The sequence below is a fragment of the Rosa chinensis genome, chromosome 3 (assembly GCF_002994745.2).
Source record: "Rosa chinensis cultivar Old Blush chromosome 3, RchiOBHm-V2, whole genome shotgun sequence".
Taxonomy (NCBI): Eukaryota; Viridiplantae; Streptophyta; class Magnoliopsida; order Rosales; family Rosaceae; genus Rosa; species Rosa chinensis.
Genome location: NC_037090.1, coordinates 48,064,133 through 48,085,403, shown reverse-complemented (window position 1 = coordinate 48,085,403; position 21,271 = coordinate 48,064,133). Strand labels below are relative to the sequence as shown.

Below are 21,271 nucleotides of genomic sequence, written 5' to 3'. Positions count from 1 at the left end.
ATAGATCATTCATGCAATTTTTTACTCAAATTGAAAATCATTGAGACATTCATAATCATGATTTATCAATTATGAACATCAATTGTTTATGTTTGACAGATTTGGTTTATCCATTAATTTGATCTAGTTTGGTTCCTTAACGATTAACAATTTGGATAAGGATTTTCAGAAGTGATATACTCATGCATACATCAACATCTAATGGTTGATTGATCGTTAATTAAAAAGTACTGTCAATGGGTCAACTGTCAAAAGTACTGTCAACCGTTAATTAAAAAGTACTTAACTAGTCCTTATTTTAGTGGTCCTCATTAGAAGGGCTTCCGGTGTTCACAAGAGAGATAATTTTTTGAGGGATTGTGAGTAGGGCTGTCAATGGGTCGTGTTGGGTTGGGTTCGTGTCAGGTTAAGGTATTTGTCATGTCGCAAGATACAAACTCAAACCCAATCCATTTAATAATCGTGTCAAAAATTTAAATCCAAATCCAACCTATTTATTAAATGGGTTACCTGTTTCCATCCCGCTTAACCTATTTAACAAATAGGTCGTGTCGTGTTAGAGAAAATGATTTATTTAAGAGTTAATAATGTGACCCATTTAACTAAAAAAAATGCATAAATTGATTAAATTCACTAAAAACTCCACAAGACGAAGAATATAAATAATTTTACATATTCATAAATAATTAAATCCAATAATTATAAAGCAAAATATTTCAAATTATCTAATCCTATGATCAAATACTCCCAACGTCTAAAATTTTAAGTATAAGTATAGTATCATCGGGTTATACGGGTTCACTTTGTGTTGGCGGGTTGACCCGTGGCCGACCCATTTATTAAATGGGTCATGGCTGGTTGACCCACAATCGACCAGCCTTTTAATCGTGCGGGTTCATTTCGTGCTAGTTTCGAGTCGTGTCGGAATTGACAGCCCTAATTGTGAGGGATAAGTATATTTATTAATATAACTGTTGAAATTTAAATAATTTAAGGATGTTGTTATTAACACACTTTAAATCTCTATTCACACCCTTTCTCATTTTTATTCTTTAAATTTACAATTTATTTTGGTAAAATCTCTTCACTAACATTATTTTGCAATTTTCTTTCTTATTCTCTATACAAATTCAACTGCCCGGTTCTTTCTTCACACCAAAATTCATCAAATCTAGAAGACATGCAATGCTATCGCATTTGATCATTTTTATTTTTGGTCAATCACTTATTCATTTTTTATTCTACTCTAATCCTTTTACAACAAAACTTGATCAATTTTTTATAAATCATGGATTGGTTGACGAAGAGAATGAGTTTGTGGAGAAACTACAAGAAGCACTAATGGAGGTTGAGGTTCAACTTGAAGCCATAGATTTAGACAATAATTGATCAAAATTTGTTGAAGCAAAATGGCTAGGCTAGAATAGAAAATGAACAAGTGAGTTACAAAAAAAAAAAAGAACAGGGATTTTAGTGTGCAGATAGAACGGGACAATTGAATTTGTATTAGATAATGAGAAATAAAATTGCAAAGAAGGTTGGTTAAGACATTTTTCCAAAATAAATATGAATTAGAGAATAAAAAATGAAAAAAGGTGTGCAAATAGAGATTTAAGGTGTGCTAATAACAATACCCTAATTTAAAATCATGTGTTTAATTTTCATTATTAGATTCACTCGTCCTTCATGGATCTTAAGACTGTATCTCGTGCAAGATTTTATTTGGATTAAATCTAAATAAATTAAATCTTATGGGACCTAATAAAGGGTTAAGTACTCAAGTCCAAGAAAATATAGCCAGTCTACATGTGGATGACACTCCATGCATGGATATATATATATATATATATATATATATATATATATATATATACACAGATCCTATCCAGAGCGGAGCTCCGCTTTGAAATTAATGTGTGAAGTTTGAGTTTTGAGTCACTTTTCGGTCGCATATCCACATCTCGACCGTTCAATTTTTAGGTACTAGTGTATAGATCATCTCTGCAAATTTTCAGCCAAATTGATGATTGTTAAGATATCTAACTCTCTTAAACCAATGGACGGATTGATTCTGTCAACCTGAACCGTACTAGCTTTAAGGCAGTAATCAATGCCTTAACGATCATCATTTTGGTTGAAAATTTGCAGAGATGATCTATACACTAGTACCTAAAAACTGAACGGTCGAGATGTGGATATGCGACCTAAAAGTGACCCAAAACTCGAACTTCACACGTTAATTTTCAAAGCGGAGTTCCGCTCTGGATAGGATCTGTATATATATATATATATATATATATATATATATATATATATATATATATAGAGAGAGAGAGAGAGAGAGAGAGAGAGAGAGAGAGAGAGAGAGAGAGAGAGAGAGAGAGAGAGAGAGAGAGAGAGAGATTCCACTAAGTGATCATTTTTTTTGTTGTTATTTTAAAGATATCTTGTGGGACTCACTTTTCGATTATATATCGACATCTCAAATGTTCAATTTTTTGTCTCCATGAGTAAACAGCTTCAGTGAGCTTTTAGTCAAATTGATGATTGTTAATGTGTTTATAATCATGATTTACCATTATGAAAATTATTTTATTTAAAAAAAGGGGATTTGTCCATTAACACTAATTTTATAGATTTTTTCCCCCTTACACGACTCATTTTTTCGTGCTTATCCATAAAGACTTTTATAAGTTGTTCCCTAATACCCAATTAAGTTTTTTTTTTAAATTTATTTTTGAGACTATTTTGCTCTCATCCCTTTGTCACATAGAGAGACAAAACTATAGAAGACTTCGTCGGAGGACGCGGGAATCCGAATCAGGTCGTCGGACTTAGTCAGAAACATCACCAGAGGTCACTAGAGATCCCCAAAGAGGTTGTCGGTGCTCTCATAGGTCGCTGAAGACTTTTATTACCCCTATAATCTTTTAATGCCCCCCAGTAAAAACTTTTTATTGGGGGCAATAAATGTTTATTGGGAGGAAGGGGAACTAATCTCCCTAAAATTAAACAAATAAAATTTTGATTAAGGAAAAAGATGAGAAAATTACATCAATTCAAAACTTTTATTGAGGGCGATAAAATGTTGAGAAATGTTTTATTACCCCCTCCCAGAGTAAATGATTTATTCAGAGACAATAAAACGTTTTTGTCTATTTTCTTTCTTTCTGGGCCTTCGGCCCCCATTTTACCAAAAAAGAAAAAAAGAAAGAGAGGGTAGGCATTTGGTTGTAGCTGAAGGACATTTTTTTTTTCCAATACAGCTGAAGGGCATCATGGGTTGCACTTGATGGGACTGCTTAGTTGCTTGGATTGTCAAAGTCGATGAGGAACACGATGCGTTGTTGTTCATCTTTTCAGAAATGAAGGCCGGATGAGATTGTCGTCATGAGTCATCTTGACGGCGAGGATGTAGGCGAAAGACGTGTTGTGGCTGATAATTTCAACGTAGATGAAGCGGGTGATGTACTCCTTCATCTTGCGCTTGGGGATGTCAGGCTTAGAAAGGCGTTGTTTTAGGGTTTCGATCTTGTGGAGGACGATGCGTTCCTCTTTGACTTTGCCGATGGACTTAAAGAGGTAGAGGAACTCCTTGGATTGGCCGAAGGCGCCTTAGGAGCCTATGGCGAGCTTCCGGCCGATGGTCTTGAACTGCTTCATTAGGGAATTTGGGGCATCAAGGAGTGTGAATTGTGAAGAGAGAAGAGGGGGTTTTGGGTCTCTCTGAGGGCAGATCTGAAATGTTGGGGGGGGGGGGGGGGGGGGGGGGGGGGGGGAGAGAGAGAGAGAGAGAGAGAGAGAGAGAGAGAGAGAGAGAGATGGCATGAGGTAGTCTATTAATTTGGTTGAGAGTAAAATTGTCATTTTACTTTAAGTTGGGTTAGTGTGAATAAAATTTTGTTGCTGGAATAAGCGGGTAAATTTTAGCCCATTTTAGTGTTTTGGGTCAAGGTCCCTTTTAAAAATTAAGTAATACTAGATATTCATTTATTTGGTTGATACAGGTTTGGATTTGACTTTTAAATTTTAATGATTCGTTGTATTATCAAATCCAGTCGGATTGAACTTTTATTTGTAACTTAAAGTATTTGGGTTTAGGTCAAATCTGCTCCGAATCTTTTCCATTGATATGTCTAGTTGGGAGGGGCTAAGTCAAACTATAACTGGTTATTAAGCTGTTCGAGCTTGTTAAAGTTTATTAAGCTGAAGCCTGGACAACTATATGGACTTTGTGAAATCTAAAAGTACTAATCTCATTGAGAACCTATATCCTTTTTTTTGGAAGTAATATCATGTCAACATATTAATACTCAAGCTAGAAAAGACCATTACATATCCCTCTACCATGTATGGGTAGCTAAAGAGTTTGTGGTTAGAACCACAACGATACATAGATTAAGTCCAACCAATAATTTGACGGCACCCATGCGCTGACAAAGCCTAGAAACTATGTAACCTAAGACAAGTTAATAGGCTAAACTCAAAGAAAAATAAAGGTAAATTTTTCTCCTTGCCCTTCACACTAGGGCTAGGAGTTTTTCCGGGCAAAGCACACTTAGCACTTCTTGGTTTTTTGGGGGTTTCTTGTTCTTCGACCCCAGGGTGTTAGATCAAATATGGACTTAACACATATCATCATAAAGTAATTGATGATTGGCTAAATGTCAAACCTAGTTTAACATGGATACAAACTATAAATCAATACTTGTAACTTAATGAAAGAGTGTATCAATTCATTAAGATAAGTAATCCAGTTCTTGGTCTGCAAGAAAGACTACAATGAAGTGTTACATTAAGAATCTAACTAGGAAACCTAATCTGATAAGTAGTGCTTTAATGGGAAGCTTCTTGAGGGTTAAGTCACCTATAGAAATAAGATGAATTGGTCCTTGATTACTACCACGACTATTGCATAAGTTCTGTCCATTGAGAAGCAAGTTGGTAAGTAACAGAAGACTATATTCAGTGATCAGAGTTTAGCAGCTGCGTAAGATGGAATCCATGCCTGTGATTGCTGAAGGTAAGTTCTAGTTCCTTTGTGATTGTTGTTAAGCTTGTATGCATATGTTGTGAGCATGTATATGGTTCTAACAATTGGTATCAGAGCATAGGCTCACAATATGAATTAAGTTTTTGCTTGGCATCAAAATCGTTTTAGGGTTTTGCAAAACAAACACACAAAAAAAAAAAAAGAAAAAAAAAAGGGGGTTTTTGCTTTACTGACCAAGTGACTGGTCATGTACCTGATCAAAGTAAGTTACTTAAGTCGATTGCTGCATCTGGTTAATTATCAAATTCACGCTTCCGCTGTGATTTTTTAGCAGCAAATTGGGGAAAAAGCAAAAACAGGTTTTTCTGTGAAAATTGTTTTCGATTCATACCATAATAATTAAGTTTTTGATTATGCTCAAGAACCCTAGTTGCATTCCCGGCATGCGTTAGGTTAGAGTAGATGGTGACCGGATGAAATTTATAATTTCTTGATTGTTCTGTGGTTTCTTGGAATCGAAACAATTTTGATTGTGCTTGAATATGCATGATGAATTGATTGATGATATGGTCTTGTATCTGTGATTGTGTAAAATTGAATGAAGAACAAAAATCTCCCAGAAATTGTTTACACATTATTAAAGTTGACAGATACAAGAGCTTAATTTTCTTACAAGGATGAATCTGGGTAGAATATAAAGTTAAAAGCTCATGAGTTTTGTGGTTTTCTGTTGGCATAAGTGATTATGATGCACAAAGCATTCTTCGTTGATGTTGGCAGAAAACACTGATCAGGTAACTGACCATGTAACTGGTCAGGTAACTGACCAAGTACCTGATCGAGTAACAAAACTGAAATTGTGTTTTGTGTTTTAAAACTATGCTTCAGTTTTATCTTCCAAAGAAGTGGTCAAGTATGGTTTTAGAATACAAAACAGCAATATGCATGCTTGATGAAAATAAATACGGATACTTAGAAATTTTTCTTCTGTCTAAAGATATGGATAAATTTCTTTGGATAAATTGTTTTCATTGAACGTGGTATATTGATAAAGAACTCCAGGATGTTATGCTTCTGCTCAAAAGTATTGCTTAACATTGTTTTTGTTATGGACTGACGTGAATGCAAGTATGGATTGTTTAGGTTTTCTGTATGTTCTTGTTTTGGTTGCTTAAAGCTAAATAAAACACAGAAAAATTAAAGTTATTTTCTTTACAAATTGAGAACTCACATGAATTTTTTTTTTGCTCCTTAGGTAACTCTTACATGAACTTGAACAGTGTCTTGATGTTAACTGGAACCAACTATAGAGCTTGGCTAGATTCTGTAGAGAACTATATGGGAATGCATGAGAATATAGACTATTGCTTTACTGAGGAAAAACCTGAAGAGTTGAATGAAAAGAGCACCAAGAAAGAAACTGACCTTTACAAGAAGTGGCATAGATCCAATAGAATGGCTAAGAACCTCATTCGTACCTCTATGTCCAAGACTGTCAGGGGAAGTATAGAAGAACCTGAGCTAGCATCAGATTTTCTGGAACTCATAGGTGCTAAGTTTAAAGAAAGTGAAAAAGCAGAAGCAGCTAGGCTAACCAAGGAGTTTCATGATTTGAAGTACATGGGTTCAGGGGGAGTTAGAGAGCATATTATGAAGATGATCAATATAAATGGTAGACTCAGGGAGCTCTTGATGGGAGTTAGGGATGAGCAGGTAGTGCACTATGCACTACATTCCTTACCTAACAGTTTTAGTCATCTTAGGACCAGTTACAACTCTCAAAAGGGAAACTGGACTCTAGATGAACTTATATCCATCTGTGTGGATGAAGAATCTAGGATCAAGGAAGAAAAGGAACCTGCTATAACCATTAACCTCATTGAGAAGCCTAAAAGGAAAAAGCCCCAGAATAAGCTCAAGCCTATCAAAGCCATAACTAAGAGTTCAACAGCTGCAGTGGCCAATGAAAACAGGCCATTTAGGTTCAAGTGCTACTTTTGCAAAAGAGTAGGACACATGAAAAAGGACTGCACTGGCTATAAAAATTGGTTAGCCAAAAAGGGTAAGATTTTTTCTAATACAGTTTTTTCTTTAGAAATTAATCTTATAAATGTTGAACCACAGTCTTGGTGGATAGATTCAGGCTCACCTTTTCATATTACTAATTCTTTGCAGGGATTCATAAGGAGGAGAATCCCAAAAAGTGATGAAGTGAACCTGTGTGTAGGCAATGGCATGAGAGTGGCAGTCAAGGCTATTGGAACTTTAAAGCTCGATTTAGGATTAGGAAAATTGTTAGTTTTGGACAATGTTTTTTATGTACCTTCCATGAGAAGGAATTTGGTTTTAGTTTCTCTTTTAGTAAAATCTGGTTGTAGACTTGTTATGGATAGTATTGGAATTCTTATTTCTAAAAATTCTGTTCAAATTGGTTCTGGTGTTATTATGAATGATTATTTACAGTTAAATTGTTCAATGGCTCAACAAGAAATTTTACTTGTTGAAAATAACACAAACAGTACTAGCACTTTAACAGGTGTTAAAAGAACCAAACTAAATGAAAAGTCTGCATTTTTATGGCATAAGACTCGGCCATGTCTCAAAAGAGAGATTGAAAATTTTGGTGAAAAACAACATCCTAAATGAACTTGATTTTTCTGATCTAACAGACTGTGTTGAATGCTTTAAGGGAAAAATAACTAATACTAGAAAGAAGACTGCATATAGAAGCCAAAATTTATTAGAACTCATACACACTGATATATGTGGACCATTTAGGCATCAAACTATCTGTGGGAATGTGTATTTTATCACATTCATTGATGACTTTTCTAGATATAGTTATATTTATCTACTTTTAGAAAAGCCACAAGCATTGAAAGCCTTTCAAATCTTTAAGTCTGAGGTAGAAAATCAACTAAAAAAGAAAATCAAAACAGTGAGGTCAGATAGAGGGGGAGAGTTCTATGGAAAGTACACTGAATCCGGCCAACAAAAGGGTCCATTTGCCTTGTTTTTGCAAGACAATGGAATTAAAGCTCAATACACAATACCCTATAATCCACAACAGAATGGTGTTGCAGAGAGAAAGAATAGGACTCTTAAAGAAAAACAGAGAGAATAGAAGAAAGCTAAGCATGAAAAACTTGTGAATTGTATTGATTAATCATTCTGTTATGTACACAGCTATTTATACATGGATGATTGTTAATTTAGCTCCTAAACTTCAGGGAGGGAATAACCAACTGATTCTACATTCTTCTAGATTTCGTTACAGCAGATATGAACATGCTTTCATTGTGTAAGAGAGTCTTGATCTGGTGTGGCAACTTGAGCGTCCTTTGATGGGGTTTGATTGTCTACAGCAAGGTTATGCTCAATATCCCCCCTCAAGCTAAAGGGAGTGGCACGAACTGGAAGCTTGGAGCATAAGAAATGGAAACGTTCCTTGGTAAGAGACTTGGTGAAGAGATCAGCAGGTTGATGTAGGGTGGACAGATAAGAGACATGGATGAACTTGCTGAGAACCATTTCACGGATGTAGTGGTAGTCCATATCAATATGCTTTGTTCTAGCATGGTTGACTGGATTGGAGGCTAAGGCGAGAGCACTGACGTTATCACACCAAAGTCATGGAGGCTTTGCGAGAACAAAGTGATAGTCACGAAGCAGTTTGCAGATCCAGACAACTTCATCAGCGGCTTGAGCCAAGGCACGATATTCTGACTCCGTAGAAGATCGAGAGACAGTGTGTTGTTTCTTGGAGGACGAAGAGATGAAATTGGAGCCGAGGAAGATACAATAACCAGTGATGGAACGTCGATCAATAGGGCAGCCTGCCCAATCAGCATCAGAGTAACCATGTAGAACAAGGTCTCCTTTGGAAAATTGAAGACTATGATGTAGTGTACCCTTGAGATATCGGAGAACCCGCTTAGCAGCTTGTAGGTGAATGTCGTGAGGGGCGTGCATGAACTGACAAAGTTGGCCAACAACAAAAGAAATATCTGGCCTAGTCCAAGTTAAGTATTGTAAAGCACCAACTAATGATCGATACTCGGTAGGATTAGAAAGAGGAGTACCAGAGAGATCCAGCTTGGAAGATGAAGATGGAGTTGTGCAAGGCTTGGCACCAATCATGTTATATTTGTGTAATAAGTCAAAAGTGTATTTGGTTTGGGATAGGAACAGCTTATCAGTAGTACGATGGACTTCAAGTCCCAAAAAATAGTAAACTGGGGTAGGTGGCTTGATAGGAAACTTAGACTTGAGTTGCAAAATAATAGAATCACAGAGAGATGAAGAGGAACCGGTGAGTAAGATGTCATCGACGTAAACAAGCATGAAGGCAATGTGATTATCAGCAACATAGTAGAACAGAGAGGTATCATTTGGGGAAGGTGTAAATCCAAAATCAAGGAGAGAGTTGTAAAGTTCATCGTACCATGCTCGAGGAGCCTGTTTAAGACCATAGAGAGATCGTTGAAGTTTGCAGACCATAGGTGTGGAGGATGGTGTTTTGAAACCAGAAGGTTGCTCCATATAGACTTCCTCCAAGAGATGGCCATGAAGAAAGGCATTGTTGACATCAATTTGCAAGATAGGCCATGAAAACTGAACCGCAAAGGTAAAGAGCAATCTGATGGTGTTGGGTTTGGCCACAGGAGAGAATGTCTCAACATAATCGATACCTTCTTGTTGATGATACCCTTTAGCCACAAGACGAGCTTTAAATCTGTCAATAGAGCCATCTGGTTTGTGTTTGATCCGGTAAACCCACTTGCAACCACCGACATTCATATTGGGATGGTGAGGAACCAAAGTCCATGTGTTGGTGTGTTGTAAAGCAGAAATCTCTTTTTTCATAGCAGCAGTCCACGCAGGATACTTCGAGGCTTGAGAGTAAGATGTAGGGGTGATGGGGCAGGAGGCAAAAAGAGCAGTAGCTTTGGGTAATGGGTGGTTAGTGGCCAAAAAAACTTTAGGTTTGCTGTGACCAGTTTTGGAACGAGTGAGCATGTTGTGAGGTGATGGGGCAGGTGTGGAACGTCTAAGTATGTGGCGAGAGGTGTTAGGGAGTGGTGGTTGATTAGGTGGAAGTGGGGCTGGAATAGGTGGTGGGGAAGGGACTGAAGTGGGAATGGCAGGTAAGGGATTAGAGTGAGGTGATGGAATAAGAGTAGGTGAAGTTGACGTAGAATGGTGAGTGGGAGAGGATGTGTATGGAGTAGGTATAGAGGGAAATGATTGTGAAGAAAGAGGGGATGTAGTAGGTATGGGTGGTGAGTAGGGTTGCAAAAAGATTGGAAGGTCAGAATGAGTAGAAGAGGAGGTATGGGCAGTGTGTGTTTTAAATGGAAAAGAGGTTTCATCAAACTGAACATGGCGAGAAGTGTAGATGCGGCCAGATATGGGATCAAGACAATCATATCCCTTATGGTCATGACTGTAACCAATGAAAATACAAGGGCTGTTGCGTGGTGCAAACTTGTGAGTGGTGTAAGGACGCAGCCAAGGGAAGCAGAGGCAACCAAAAGGTTTGAGAAACTGATAATCAGGTGCCTTGTTGTATAAAATTTCAAAAGGAGACTTAGAGGTCATAGTAGGAAGTCTGTTGATGGTAAAAGTCGCTGTGAGACATGCACGAAGCCAATAGGAATAAGGTAATTGAGATTGTGCAAGAATAGTACGTGCCATTTCAATAATGTGCCTATGTTTGCGTTCCACAACACCGTTTTGTTGTGGAGTGTGAGGACAGCTTAATTGTTGTTGAATACCATGCTGAGTAAGATAAAGTTTGAAGCTATTGCTGGTAAATTCACCACCACCATCACTACGCAAATTTTTAATTGAAGTAGAGAGCAAATTTTCAACACGTAATTTGAATATATGGAAAGCCAGAGGTACATCAGATTTCTTGAACAATGGTATAATCCAACAAAACTTGGACCAGTCATCAACCAAGCTTAGAAAATACCTATGCCCTACTGTAGAAGAAATCGAAGCAGGGCCCCAAACATCAGCATGTAGAAGCTGTAGAGGTCCAGAGCAGATACTACTTGAAGGAGAGAAAGGAAGCCCGTGAGCCTTGCCTTGCATACAGTAGACACACAGAGAGTGTTTTGAAGTAGCAGCTGGAACCTTGATGGCCTGCAGTACCTTATTAACAACCTGACAATTGGCATGACCAAGACGAGCATGCCATACATCACTAGAAAGTAAAGAAGCAGATTGAACTTGAGGTGACTGTGGTGAAGGGGTGGAGTGAAGCAAGGATGAAGATGAATTAAAGTGGATGGGGTAAACACCATCACGCATTGGTCCTTGAGAAAGAGTTCTCCTGAGTCCCAAATCCTTGATCATTAAACCAGAGGGAGTGAGTACAAAAGCACAATTGTTATCAGATACAAATCGATTTACTGATAGCAGATTCTGTGTGATTTTCGGAACATGTAAAACATTATTCATGTGGAAAGAAGCAGATGGTGTGTGCATAATGGTCGAGCCAATGTGAGCAATGCGCAAATGTTGACCATTACCAACAGTAAGTTTAGTGTTACCATAGTAAGGTGCGGCCTCGGAGAGTTGAGAAAGATCAGGAGTCACATGTTGACTAGCACCGGAATCAGCAAGCCAAGTGGAGTTGGCCACCGGAGCAGGAAAGAAGGAGAAACCTGGATAGGTTGGAGAGTATGGAGGATGCACAGGAACTGTTTGTGAAAATGACGGTGTAGGAAGAACAGAGGAAGACCGAGCTGCGAAGGCGACCGGAGCTTCAACCGGAGTAGTCGGAGCAGCAAACAGTGCGGTGAGTTTCGCCGGTGGAATGCGGCCAACATATGCATGATTCATTCGGTTGTAACAGTCAATCGCGCAGTGACCTTGACGCTCACAAATCTGGCACTGAATGCGAGGACGAGAAGGAACAGAGTTGAAGGAGCCACGAGAATTACCTCGATAGGAGGAGGTGCGACCGCGATGTTGAAAACCACGAGTACCGCCATGAGAGGAGGAAGGTGGAGTGGGCGTGGCTGCAAAAGCAGAGGCAGGAGCAGAAAGCTCAAGGTTGAGCTGCTTGCGGTCCTCAATGATGATCTCTTCAGAGAGAAGGAGGTTATGGAGTTCAGCAGCGGTGACCGGAAAAACTCCCATTCTGGTGCGCAGAGCAGTGGCGAAAGCAGCATATTCATCGGAGAGGCCTTGAAGGCAGTAGGCAACCAGATCGGAGTCGCTCACCGGAGCTCTGAGAGCAGCAAGACTATCGGCGTAGCCTTTAAGCAATTGCAGGTAAGCAGTCATAGAAAGAGTACCTTTCTTGGCCGATTGAAGCTTAGATTTCAGATGGAGAAGATGAGCCTGAGAACGTTCGGCGAAACGAGCTTCGAGGTTGAGCCAGAGATCACGAGCATGAGTGTAGCCGATGATGTAAGGCAAGATGGAATCGGAGAGTGTGGAGTTGATCCAGATGAGGAGCTGCTGGTCACGCTCAAACCAAGAGATGAAAGCATCGTTCGGAACGAGATCGCCGGAGGAAGAAAGAACCTTCTCTGGTGGACATGCTTCAGAGCCGTCGACGATGGAGAGGAGACGATACTTGTGAAGCACTGGAAGAAATACTGATTTCCAGAGCAAATAGTTAGTCTCGGTGAGACGAACAGGAATGACCGGACCGAGATTTTGGACTTGCATCGACGACGAAGAAGCCTGAACCAGAGGGAAGGTCGAACTAGGAGAGGATGATGTAGAGGTCGCCATGGTTAGGGTTTGGAGAAAGAGGAAGGTGGAAGACGAAGGGATTAGGCGATGAAGCAAATGGCCTCTGATACCATAAAGAAAAACAGAGAGAATAGAAGAAAGCTAAGCATGAAAAAATTGTGAATTGTATTGATTAATCATTCTGTTATGTACACAGCTATTTATACATGGATGATTGTTAATTTAGCTCCTAAACTTCAGGGAGGGAATAACCAACTGATTCTACATTCTTCTAGATTTCGTTACAGCAGATATGAACATGCTTTCATTGTGTAAGAGAGTCTTGATCTGGTGTGGCAACTTGAGCATCCTTTGATGGGGTTTGATTGTCTACAGCAAGGCTATGCTCAATAACTCTTTTGAACATGGTTAGATGTATGATGTGTACAACTGGTTTGCCTAAATTTCTGTGGGGTGAGGCTTTAAAAACTGCAAATTATATTTGCAACAGGACACCTAGCAAAGCCATAGAAAATACTGCTTTTGAGCTTTGGTGTGGCAGGAAACCTAGTCTTCATCACTGCCATGTTTGGGGATGTCATGCAGAAGCTAGGATTTATAATCCAAGCTTGAATAAACTTGACCCCAAAACTGTTAGTTGCTATTTTATAGGTTATCCAAATAAATCTAAAGGCTATAAATTATATTCTGCTCATCATTCACCTAGAATTTTTGAAACACATCAAGTAAAGTTTCTAAGTGAAAAAGTTCACAATACAAACCTTGAGGATTTAACCTCAGATTTTGAGGAAATTGTGCCAGATGAGAATATAAGTGTAGCATTGCCTTTAGAACAAGATATAACTGATCAAGTAACTGGTCACGTAACTGACCAAGTACATGTCCCTGATCAAGTAACTGGTCACGTAACTGACCATGTCACTAACTAAGTAACTGTACCTGGTTGAGTAACTGGCCAAGTAACTGACCATGTCACTGACCAAGTAACTGACCATGTAACTGACCAAGTAACTGTACCTGGTCAAGTAACTGGCCACTTAACTGGTCAAGTAACTGAACCTCAAAATCCTCTAGTAGCTCAGCCTAGAAGATCACAGAGAGCAAGAAAACCAACTTATGGGGGGGGGGGGGGGAAGAGAGTGACTACATTGTTTATCTGCAAGAAGTAGAAATTGAAATGGACTGTGCAGAGGACAATGATCCAACTACATTTAATCAGGGCATTGAAAGTAGTGAATCTCATCAAAGGCAGCAAGCAATGGAAGCAGAAATTAATTCCATGAGTCAAAATGCAGTTTGGGAATTAGTTGAACCTGACCCCAACCAGAAGCCTATAGGTTGTAAATGGGTTTTCAAAACTAAAAGAGATGCAAATGGCAACGTAGAGAGACATAAAGCAAGATTAGTTGCCAAGGGTTTTACACAGAAGGAGGGCATTGACTTTACTGAGACTTTTTCTCCAGTTTCTACAAAAGACTCGTTTAGGATAATCATGGCTTTAGTGGCTCATTTTGATCTGGAGCTGCACCAGATGGATGTTAAAACAGCTTTCTTGAATGGTGAACTAGATGAAGTGATTTATATGAGGCAGCCAGAAGGGTTTGTACAAGCTGGAAGTGAAAACTTAGTGTGTATGTTAAGAAAATCAATTTATGGCCTTAAACAAGCTCCTAGACAGTGGTACAAGAAATTTGATTATGTGATTTCTACTTTTGGATTTACAGAAAATCTTGTTGATGAGTGTGTTTATTTGAAGACAGTTGGGAACAATTTTATTTTTCTGGTACTGTATGTGGATGATATACTTTTGGCTAGCAGTAACATTAAATTGCTTAAAGATACCAAGAGTTTTCTGTCAAGGAATTTTGACATGAGAGACTTAGGAGAAGCATCCTATGTACTAGGTATTGAGATTAAAAGAGATAGGGCACAGAGACTACTTGGTTTGTCTCAACAGAATTATGTTACCAAAATTATAAAGAGATTTGGTATGGAGAAGTGTGCAGCTGGAGAAGTCCCCATGTCCAAAGGAGATAAGCTAACTAAGAAGCAAAGTCCCAAAAGTGATGTTGAGAAAGAAAATAGGGAGTCAAAGCCTTTTGCTAGACTTCTAGGAAGTCTCATGTATGCACAAGTCTGCACTAGGCCAGACTTGTCTTTTGCAGTAGGGATTTTGTCAAGATTCCAGTCTAATCCAGGCCATGAGCTTCGGGTAGCTGGAAAGAAAGTGTTTAGATACCTACAGAGAACTAAAAGCCACATGCTAGTTTATAGGCAAGTGGAGGATCTGAAACTCATTGGATTCTCAGACTCGGATTTTGCAGGGAATTATCCAGACTCCAAGAAGTCGACTTGTGGATATGTATTCATGCTTGTAGGAGGTGCTATTGCTTGGAAAACTATGAAGCAAACTCTTGTTTCAACTTCTACTATGCAAGTCGAATTTATTGTAGTATATGAAACTGTGTGTGAAGGACTTTGGATTAGGCATTTTCTCATGCAAACCAAAGTATTGAGTCACATTGTGGCTGACACACTTGTGATTTATTGTGACAATGAGGCTACAGTTTTCTTTAGCAAGAACAGTAAAAGGTCAAATAATTCCAAGCATATTGATCTAAAGTATTACAGTGTTAGAGAAAGAGTAAAGCATGGTGAAATAGCTGTTTTGAGTATTGACACAAATTCACAGCTAGCAGATCCTTTCACCAAGGCATTGTCAGTAGCAGCATTCCAGAAACATACAGCAAGCATTGGAATTTTAGCTAATTTAGATGCTTAGGTTCAGTAGAGAGTTAGTCCAGTTGGAGCATTTAAAATTCTAAGGTTTTTTGAGTTCTTGTGTTTTAGTTGTGATCTTTTATTTTTGTTTATCACAACTTGTTTGTAATGACAGATTTTATTATTAATAAATTTTGAGGTATTTTCAGATTTTGGTTATTGCTGCAGCTTTCATTGAATGTTTTGGAAATTATCATCTTGTTTTTTGAATATCATACTTGCTATCAGATGGCTTAAATCATGTATAGCATGATGTTAAGGTTCAAGCAATAATTTTAAGCCATCAGTGTTCAGGAAAATTGCTTGAGTTTCTGGTTTTAGAAACATGCAGTAGGACCTAATATATGTTTACTTGTTGATACACATTAACATATATTGTATCACTTCTGGTTTTCACATATGTGGATTGCAGGAGCTTGTGTTTGTGGTTTTGAAACTCTACATTTTTGTTAAAATGCATACTGTTTCTTGCTCTGCATAAGTGACTGTGATCTGACCATGTTGGAATGGATTTTCGATTTGAGTTTGTCATCTGGCGCGCACTTCTGTAAGTTAAGTAGGTTTTGATGTTCTCTGATGCAAATCATCGAGTATGATATGTGTGAGTCCAAAGGGGAGATTGTTAGATCAAATATAGACCTAACACATATCATCATAAAGTAATTGATGATTGGCTAAATGTCAAACTTAGTTTAATATGGATACAAACTATAAATCAATACTTGTAACTTAATGAAAGAGTGTATCAATTCATTAAGGTAAGTAATCCAGTTCTTGGTCTGCAAGAAAGACTAGAATGAAGTGTTACATTAAGAATCTAACTAGGAAACCTAATCCAACAAGTAATGCTTTAATGGGAAGCTTCTTGAGGGTTAAGTCACCTATATAAATAAGATGAATTGGTCCCTGATTACTACCACGACTATTGCATAAGTTCTGTCCATTGAGAAGCAAGTTGGTAAGTAACAAAAGACCATATTCAGTGATCAGAGTTTAGCAGCTGCGTAAGATGGAATCTGTGCCTGTGATTGCTGAAGGTAAGTTCTAGTTCCTTTGTGATTGTTGTTAAGCTTGTATGCATATGTTGTGAGCATGTATATGTTTCTAACACAGGGGACGACCCCTTTCTTCTTGTTATCACTCTTTGCAGCTTGCCCTCCATTTTTGGGCATCATGACCTCTGCTGGCACTAGCATACTGCTAGGAGTTTCAACTAAACCAAGTGATTTGACAGTGAATGGGAGAGCAGGAACTTTTACCTTCTTCATAGGCGCATCATTATCGTTGAACTCTTCCAACAGAAACTTTAATTTCATTGGTGAAGAGAATGGTGAAGGAGGACGGCTTCTCTTCAGTGGTTCCGGTGGCAGATCATCAGCCGTGATCAAAGCTAGGGTTTGATCAGTGTAACTTGCACCCTCCATCTATGTGTTCCGTATGAGAACCGGCTTGTGCTGTTTGATTGTGTCTTTTGTGCCAAACAGATTGCCAGAAATGGGGGTTAAGATTGGGGTCTTCACCCCTTAAAGTGAAAGACACCATTGCTAGAGATATCTACAGAGTTTCGAAATGGATTGCGTAGCCCAATTCGTTTATCACCGGTCCCAGTGGCTTGTTGCTGCTGCTACCGTTGGTTTGCCATCTTGTAGCTTCCATCTTCATGGTAAATCAGGTGGCATGTATTACACTTACCCACCAGGTTCTCAAAAAAGAACGATATTTCTTCCACCACATTTGGAGACAGTTTTAGGGTTTTTTTTTCAAGAAAAAGGGCTTAGAGATATCATGAGAAACTCTTACCCTGATCTTGCCGGTATTGTCAAATAGCTTCATGTCTTGGTCCTAAAATTTCCCTGCAACATAGGCCACATTGATGATGGTGGTCTTGACTTCCAATGCCGGAGGAATATTGTCGATCTTGACCCAGAAGAAAATAGAATTCATTTTCACCGCAATGGGATTTGTAAGGCCATCATACGCCTGAATGATCATTGGAGCCCGATTGATATACCATGGTCCCCCCTACAACACTTTGTTTTGATCCTTCTTAAGATCGAATGCAAACACCAACTATCCTTGCGTGCGTTCCTGGACCTTAAACTCACTATTAAGGATCCAAATTCTTCGAAAATATGTGTAGATCCATGGCTGCAACCGGTTTGGTCATCAGCGGTCGAGCGAGCAGGAAAGCTTGAGAATTACACGGCGCTGCAACGTCTCCCAAACACGAAACGTCAATGATGTCGCTTCCAGCCAGAGCCAGTGAAGCTGCAAAGCTCGCTGTGACATCATCAATGCTGGAGGAAGAGGAGGGGGGGAGCAAGATTGATGAGAAGCGCCGTGCTAGGGTTAGAGTTTTTCTGATTTGTGAGCTTCAGTGCGGCGCTCTAGGGTTTTTTGGTGACTTGAGAACATATATCCTTGAGTATGGGGTAGAGCATCTCCAACAGTGTTTGTTATAAACATAGCTAAAAATTGCTAAAAGCTAAATATAGCTATTCAACTAGAGAGTTGTCCTCCAGCAAGGATATCTATTCCTGAGTTAATTTAAATTAAAAAAAAAAAAACAGATAACTAAAACAACGGCTACCTATAGTTTGTTCTATATATAAAAAAAAAGACGTATGTTCATGTTCAACCACCTTCTAATTCTCACCCATTAGATTATGACTGAGATAATTGACGATATTCTATTCCTTTTTTAATTCTAAAATACAAAATCAAATAATAATCCATTAATATTTCCTCTCTCTCTTTCCTTATTAAAATTAATTTATCATATTGATTTATTACAAACACAAAATCCAAAACTTTCTGATAAAAAAAAATCCAAAATTTAACTATATTTATGTTCTTGATTCCTCTCTCTCTCTCTCTCTCTCTCACACACACACACATCTTTTGCAAAAGAAATTTGACATTTTTGATGGTCTCGAAACCGTAATCTAAAATAAATTTCTCTTGGGATATATTATGCCTCTTTCTCACCTATTACTCCAAATTTGTACAGTAAGTGTTGAATGATGAAATTTCGTGTGTTAAACTTACAGAAAAAGAAAAAGAAGATGGTGAATTTATTCTAAATCGAATCAAGATTTTGTTTGCAATAAATAAATTTGATGGAGAAGGAAAGAGAAGAAAAAAATCAAATAATGATTTCATATTCCAAAATTAAAAAGGAAAAAAATGTATAATCTGAACCATTAAGCACTCTCATCTCTAACTAAACTTCTTCTTCAACCATATAGCAACTTGCGACTAACATGCATATAGATATTTTTTGACTTCTTTTCTAGTCATATATACTAATAAAATTCTCTTCTACTTTGAGTCATATGATCATGTATGGGGGTGAAGAAGGTTTCTCTTTGTTTTTGCATTTGGGAGAAAGCAAGTCCAGTTTTGATCTTGAGAAAGTAGTATGCAACCATGGTTTCTTCATGATGGCTCCAAACCGTTGGATTTCGTCTTCGAAAACCCTACAACGGCCCTTGAGACTCGCAGACTCAACCAAGTCAGTGATGGTTTCCATCTTAAAGCCATGTGTTTCTATTCATAAGAACTCTCTCATAGTTCGACTCCACAAAGTTAGTCCTAGCGACATATCAAAAAAAGATGAGGTTGCTATACTAGAACAAGTGCGTCGAATGCTTAGGATTTCCCATAAAGATGAAGAAAATGTAAAAGAGTATCATAAAAAGCTCTTCCAGCTCAAGGACAAGGACAACTACGACCATTACAAAGTCTGTTCTGGTAGAATGTTTCGTTCTCCTTCTCTCTTTGAAGATCTTGTCAAATGCCTTCTGTTATGTAACTGCAAGTATACACATCTACAACTCTTCTTCTGTTTTTTTTTGGTCACTTGTTCATATTCATTTAGTTTTCATTCATTTGTCTTCTTATTATATATAATGATTGATATTAGGTGGTCGAATTCATTGAAAATGGCTCGAGCTCTTTGTGAGCTTCAATTTGAGCCAAGCAGCAATGCTTCGATGAGATCAAACGGACAAAAGAGGCAGAGAGAAGAATTAAAGATTGATCGAAGTGATTATGATGGTAAAGAAAAATTAGGTAATTTTCCAAGCTCACGAGAACTTGCTAGATTGGATGGGAAGACTTTAAAAAAGCTTACCAATAATATTCTTGGCTACCGGGCAAAATACATTCTAAGTCTTGCTAAAGGTGTGGAGAGTGGAAAGATAGGACTTGCTGAATTTGAAGGGCTTGATCAGGAGAAAGATGATGTGTTTCAGAAATTCATGCAAATAAAAGGTTTTGGTTCCTTTGCATGCGCCAATGCTATGATGTGCATTGGATATTATCACAAAGTTCCAGTAGATACTGAAACTATAAGGCATTTGCAGCAGGTACCCATTACTTCACTTTAAATCAAGCTTTAATTAATTATACTACAATGCTTAATCTATATAATTGTAGGTTCATGGGAGGAAAAATTGCAACAAAAATACTGTCATGGAAGATGTGGAAGAAATCTATAAGAAGTATGCCCCATTTCAGTGCTTGGCATATTGGTAGGTAATTACATTATGCTGATAAGATATTTAGATAGATGTATTTTTTCTTTTCTTTTTTTTTTTCTTTCCTGAGCATTGCATCTGTTGCTTTTATTTTTAAGGTCGGAGCTCTTGGACTCGTATGAATGCAAATTTGGGAAGCTTAGTGAATTACCGGACTCTGCCTATCATACAATAAGTGGGAGGCTTGAATCTTTTGACACCATTTGAACATGATTAGCGGAATAAGTAGCTGAGAGGAATAAATTGCATTACATTGATTTTTCCTCAATTGATCAAGTTATGAAGACTTCTTTTTATGTAAGGATACTTATACTATTTGTTTTTGATACTCAAAAGCTTGCATGCTTTTTTGAGAAGTTTGTTTGAATCTAATTTTATTTTCTATCTTTTAGTCTCATACTAAAGTGGTCCAAATATCAATTAAGAGGTCTAAATGAAACACTCTAATTGGTTTTAGGTAAATCTTTTCTCAACGCCATTAATATAATAATAACAAAATATTTCAAGGCCATAAACCTCATAAACCTACTCTAATATTTTGTTTCGACACACCTTTTTTCTTTTTTTGCTTTTTGGAACAAGGGATTGACACCTTTAATTGGGACTAGATCGAACATCCCATATAATGAGCTAAACTAAATTGCAAACTTACCCTTTATAATTAATTTTTCTTCTGGTAAGTCACCTATTCAATGTGCTTTAAATGACTTGTAATCGATCACATACAAAAAAAAAAAAAAAAATTACTAGACTAGACTATACTAGACACCTATTCAATGTGCTTTAAATAGGTGATTTTCCTATTTAATACATGCTGAGAGTTGAGACTGAAAATATCACAAGGTGAGATACTCTCCAATTGATTCTCCGAAAAATCAAACTACATTCTAATGTAGTGGTTTTGGAAGAGTTGGATTCGCTAGTAATTTAGGCCTTCCTAATCTTGGAAATGAAGGAAGGGTTTCATTTAATACTACTAATTTCCGTTAGAATATTTTTGTCTCAAGATTTTGTATGAAGATTTTGTGGTCCTGATGTTACGTACCTTTTCTTTGCTGCATTTAAAAAGAAAATTAAGACTAAAATTATAGTATACTGCTCAGTTCATCTTTACTAGCCTTCATGCACGCGCGAGTGCGGTGCTTGCACACCCATCTTCATTCTGACTTTTAAATAACGACTGAATGAACTTGTAGTTGTTGCATATATATATATGTAATGAAGCACAATATGCTGGTAC

General features: G+C 37.8%; 1 protein-coding gene across 1 annotated transcript; it reads left to right on the top strand.

Annotated features, from left to right (window-relative positions):
* Positions 1-19,434: 19,434 nt before the first annotated feature.
* LOC112194673 lies at positions 19,435-20,238 on the top strand. Its single transcript, XM_024334891.1, has 3 exons — positions 19,435-19,860; positions 19,931-20,025; positions 20,130-20,238. Exons 1-3 carry the CDS (start codon positions 19,435-19,437, stop codon positions 20,236-20,238), a joined length of 630 nt encoding a protein of 209 aa, XP_024190659.1.
* The last annotated feature ends 1,033 nt before the right edge of the window (positions 20,239-21,271 follow it).

Bases quoted from the DNA above. Each gene is read 5' to 3' on its own strand.
- LOC112194673 (XM_024334891.1), top strand. From the start codon at position 19,435: ATGGCTCGAGCTCTTTGTGAGCTTCAATTTGAGCCAAGCAGCAATGCT. The intron at 19,861-19,930 runs GTACCCATTACT...ATATAATTGTAG, and splicing joins CTATAAGGCATTTGCAGCAG to GTTCATGGGAGGAAAAATTG. The intron at 20,026-20,129 runs GTAGGTAATTAC...TTTATTTTTAAG, and splicing joins TTTCAGTGCTTGGCATATTG to GTCGGAGCTCTTGGACTCGT.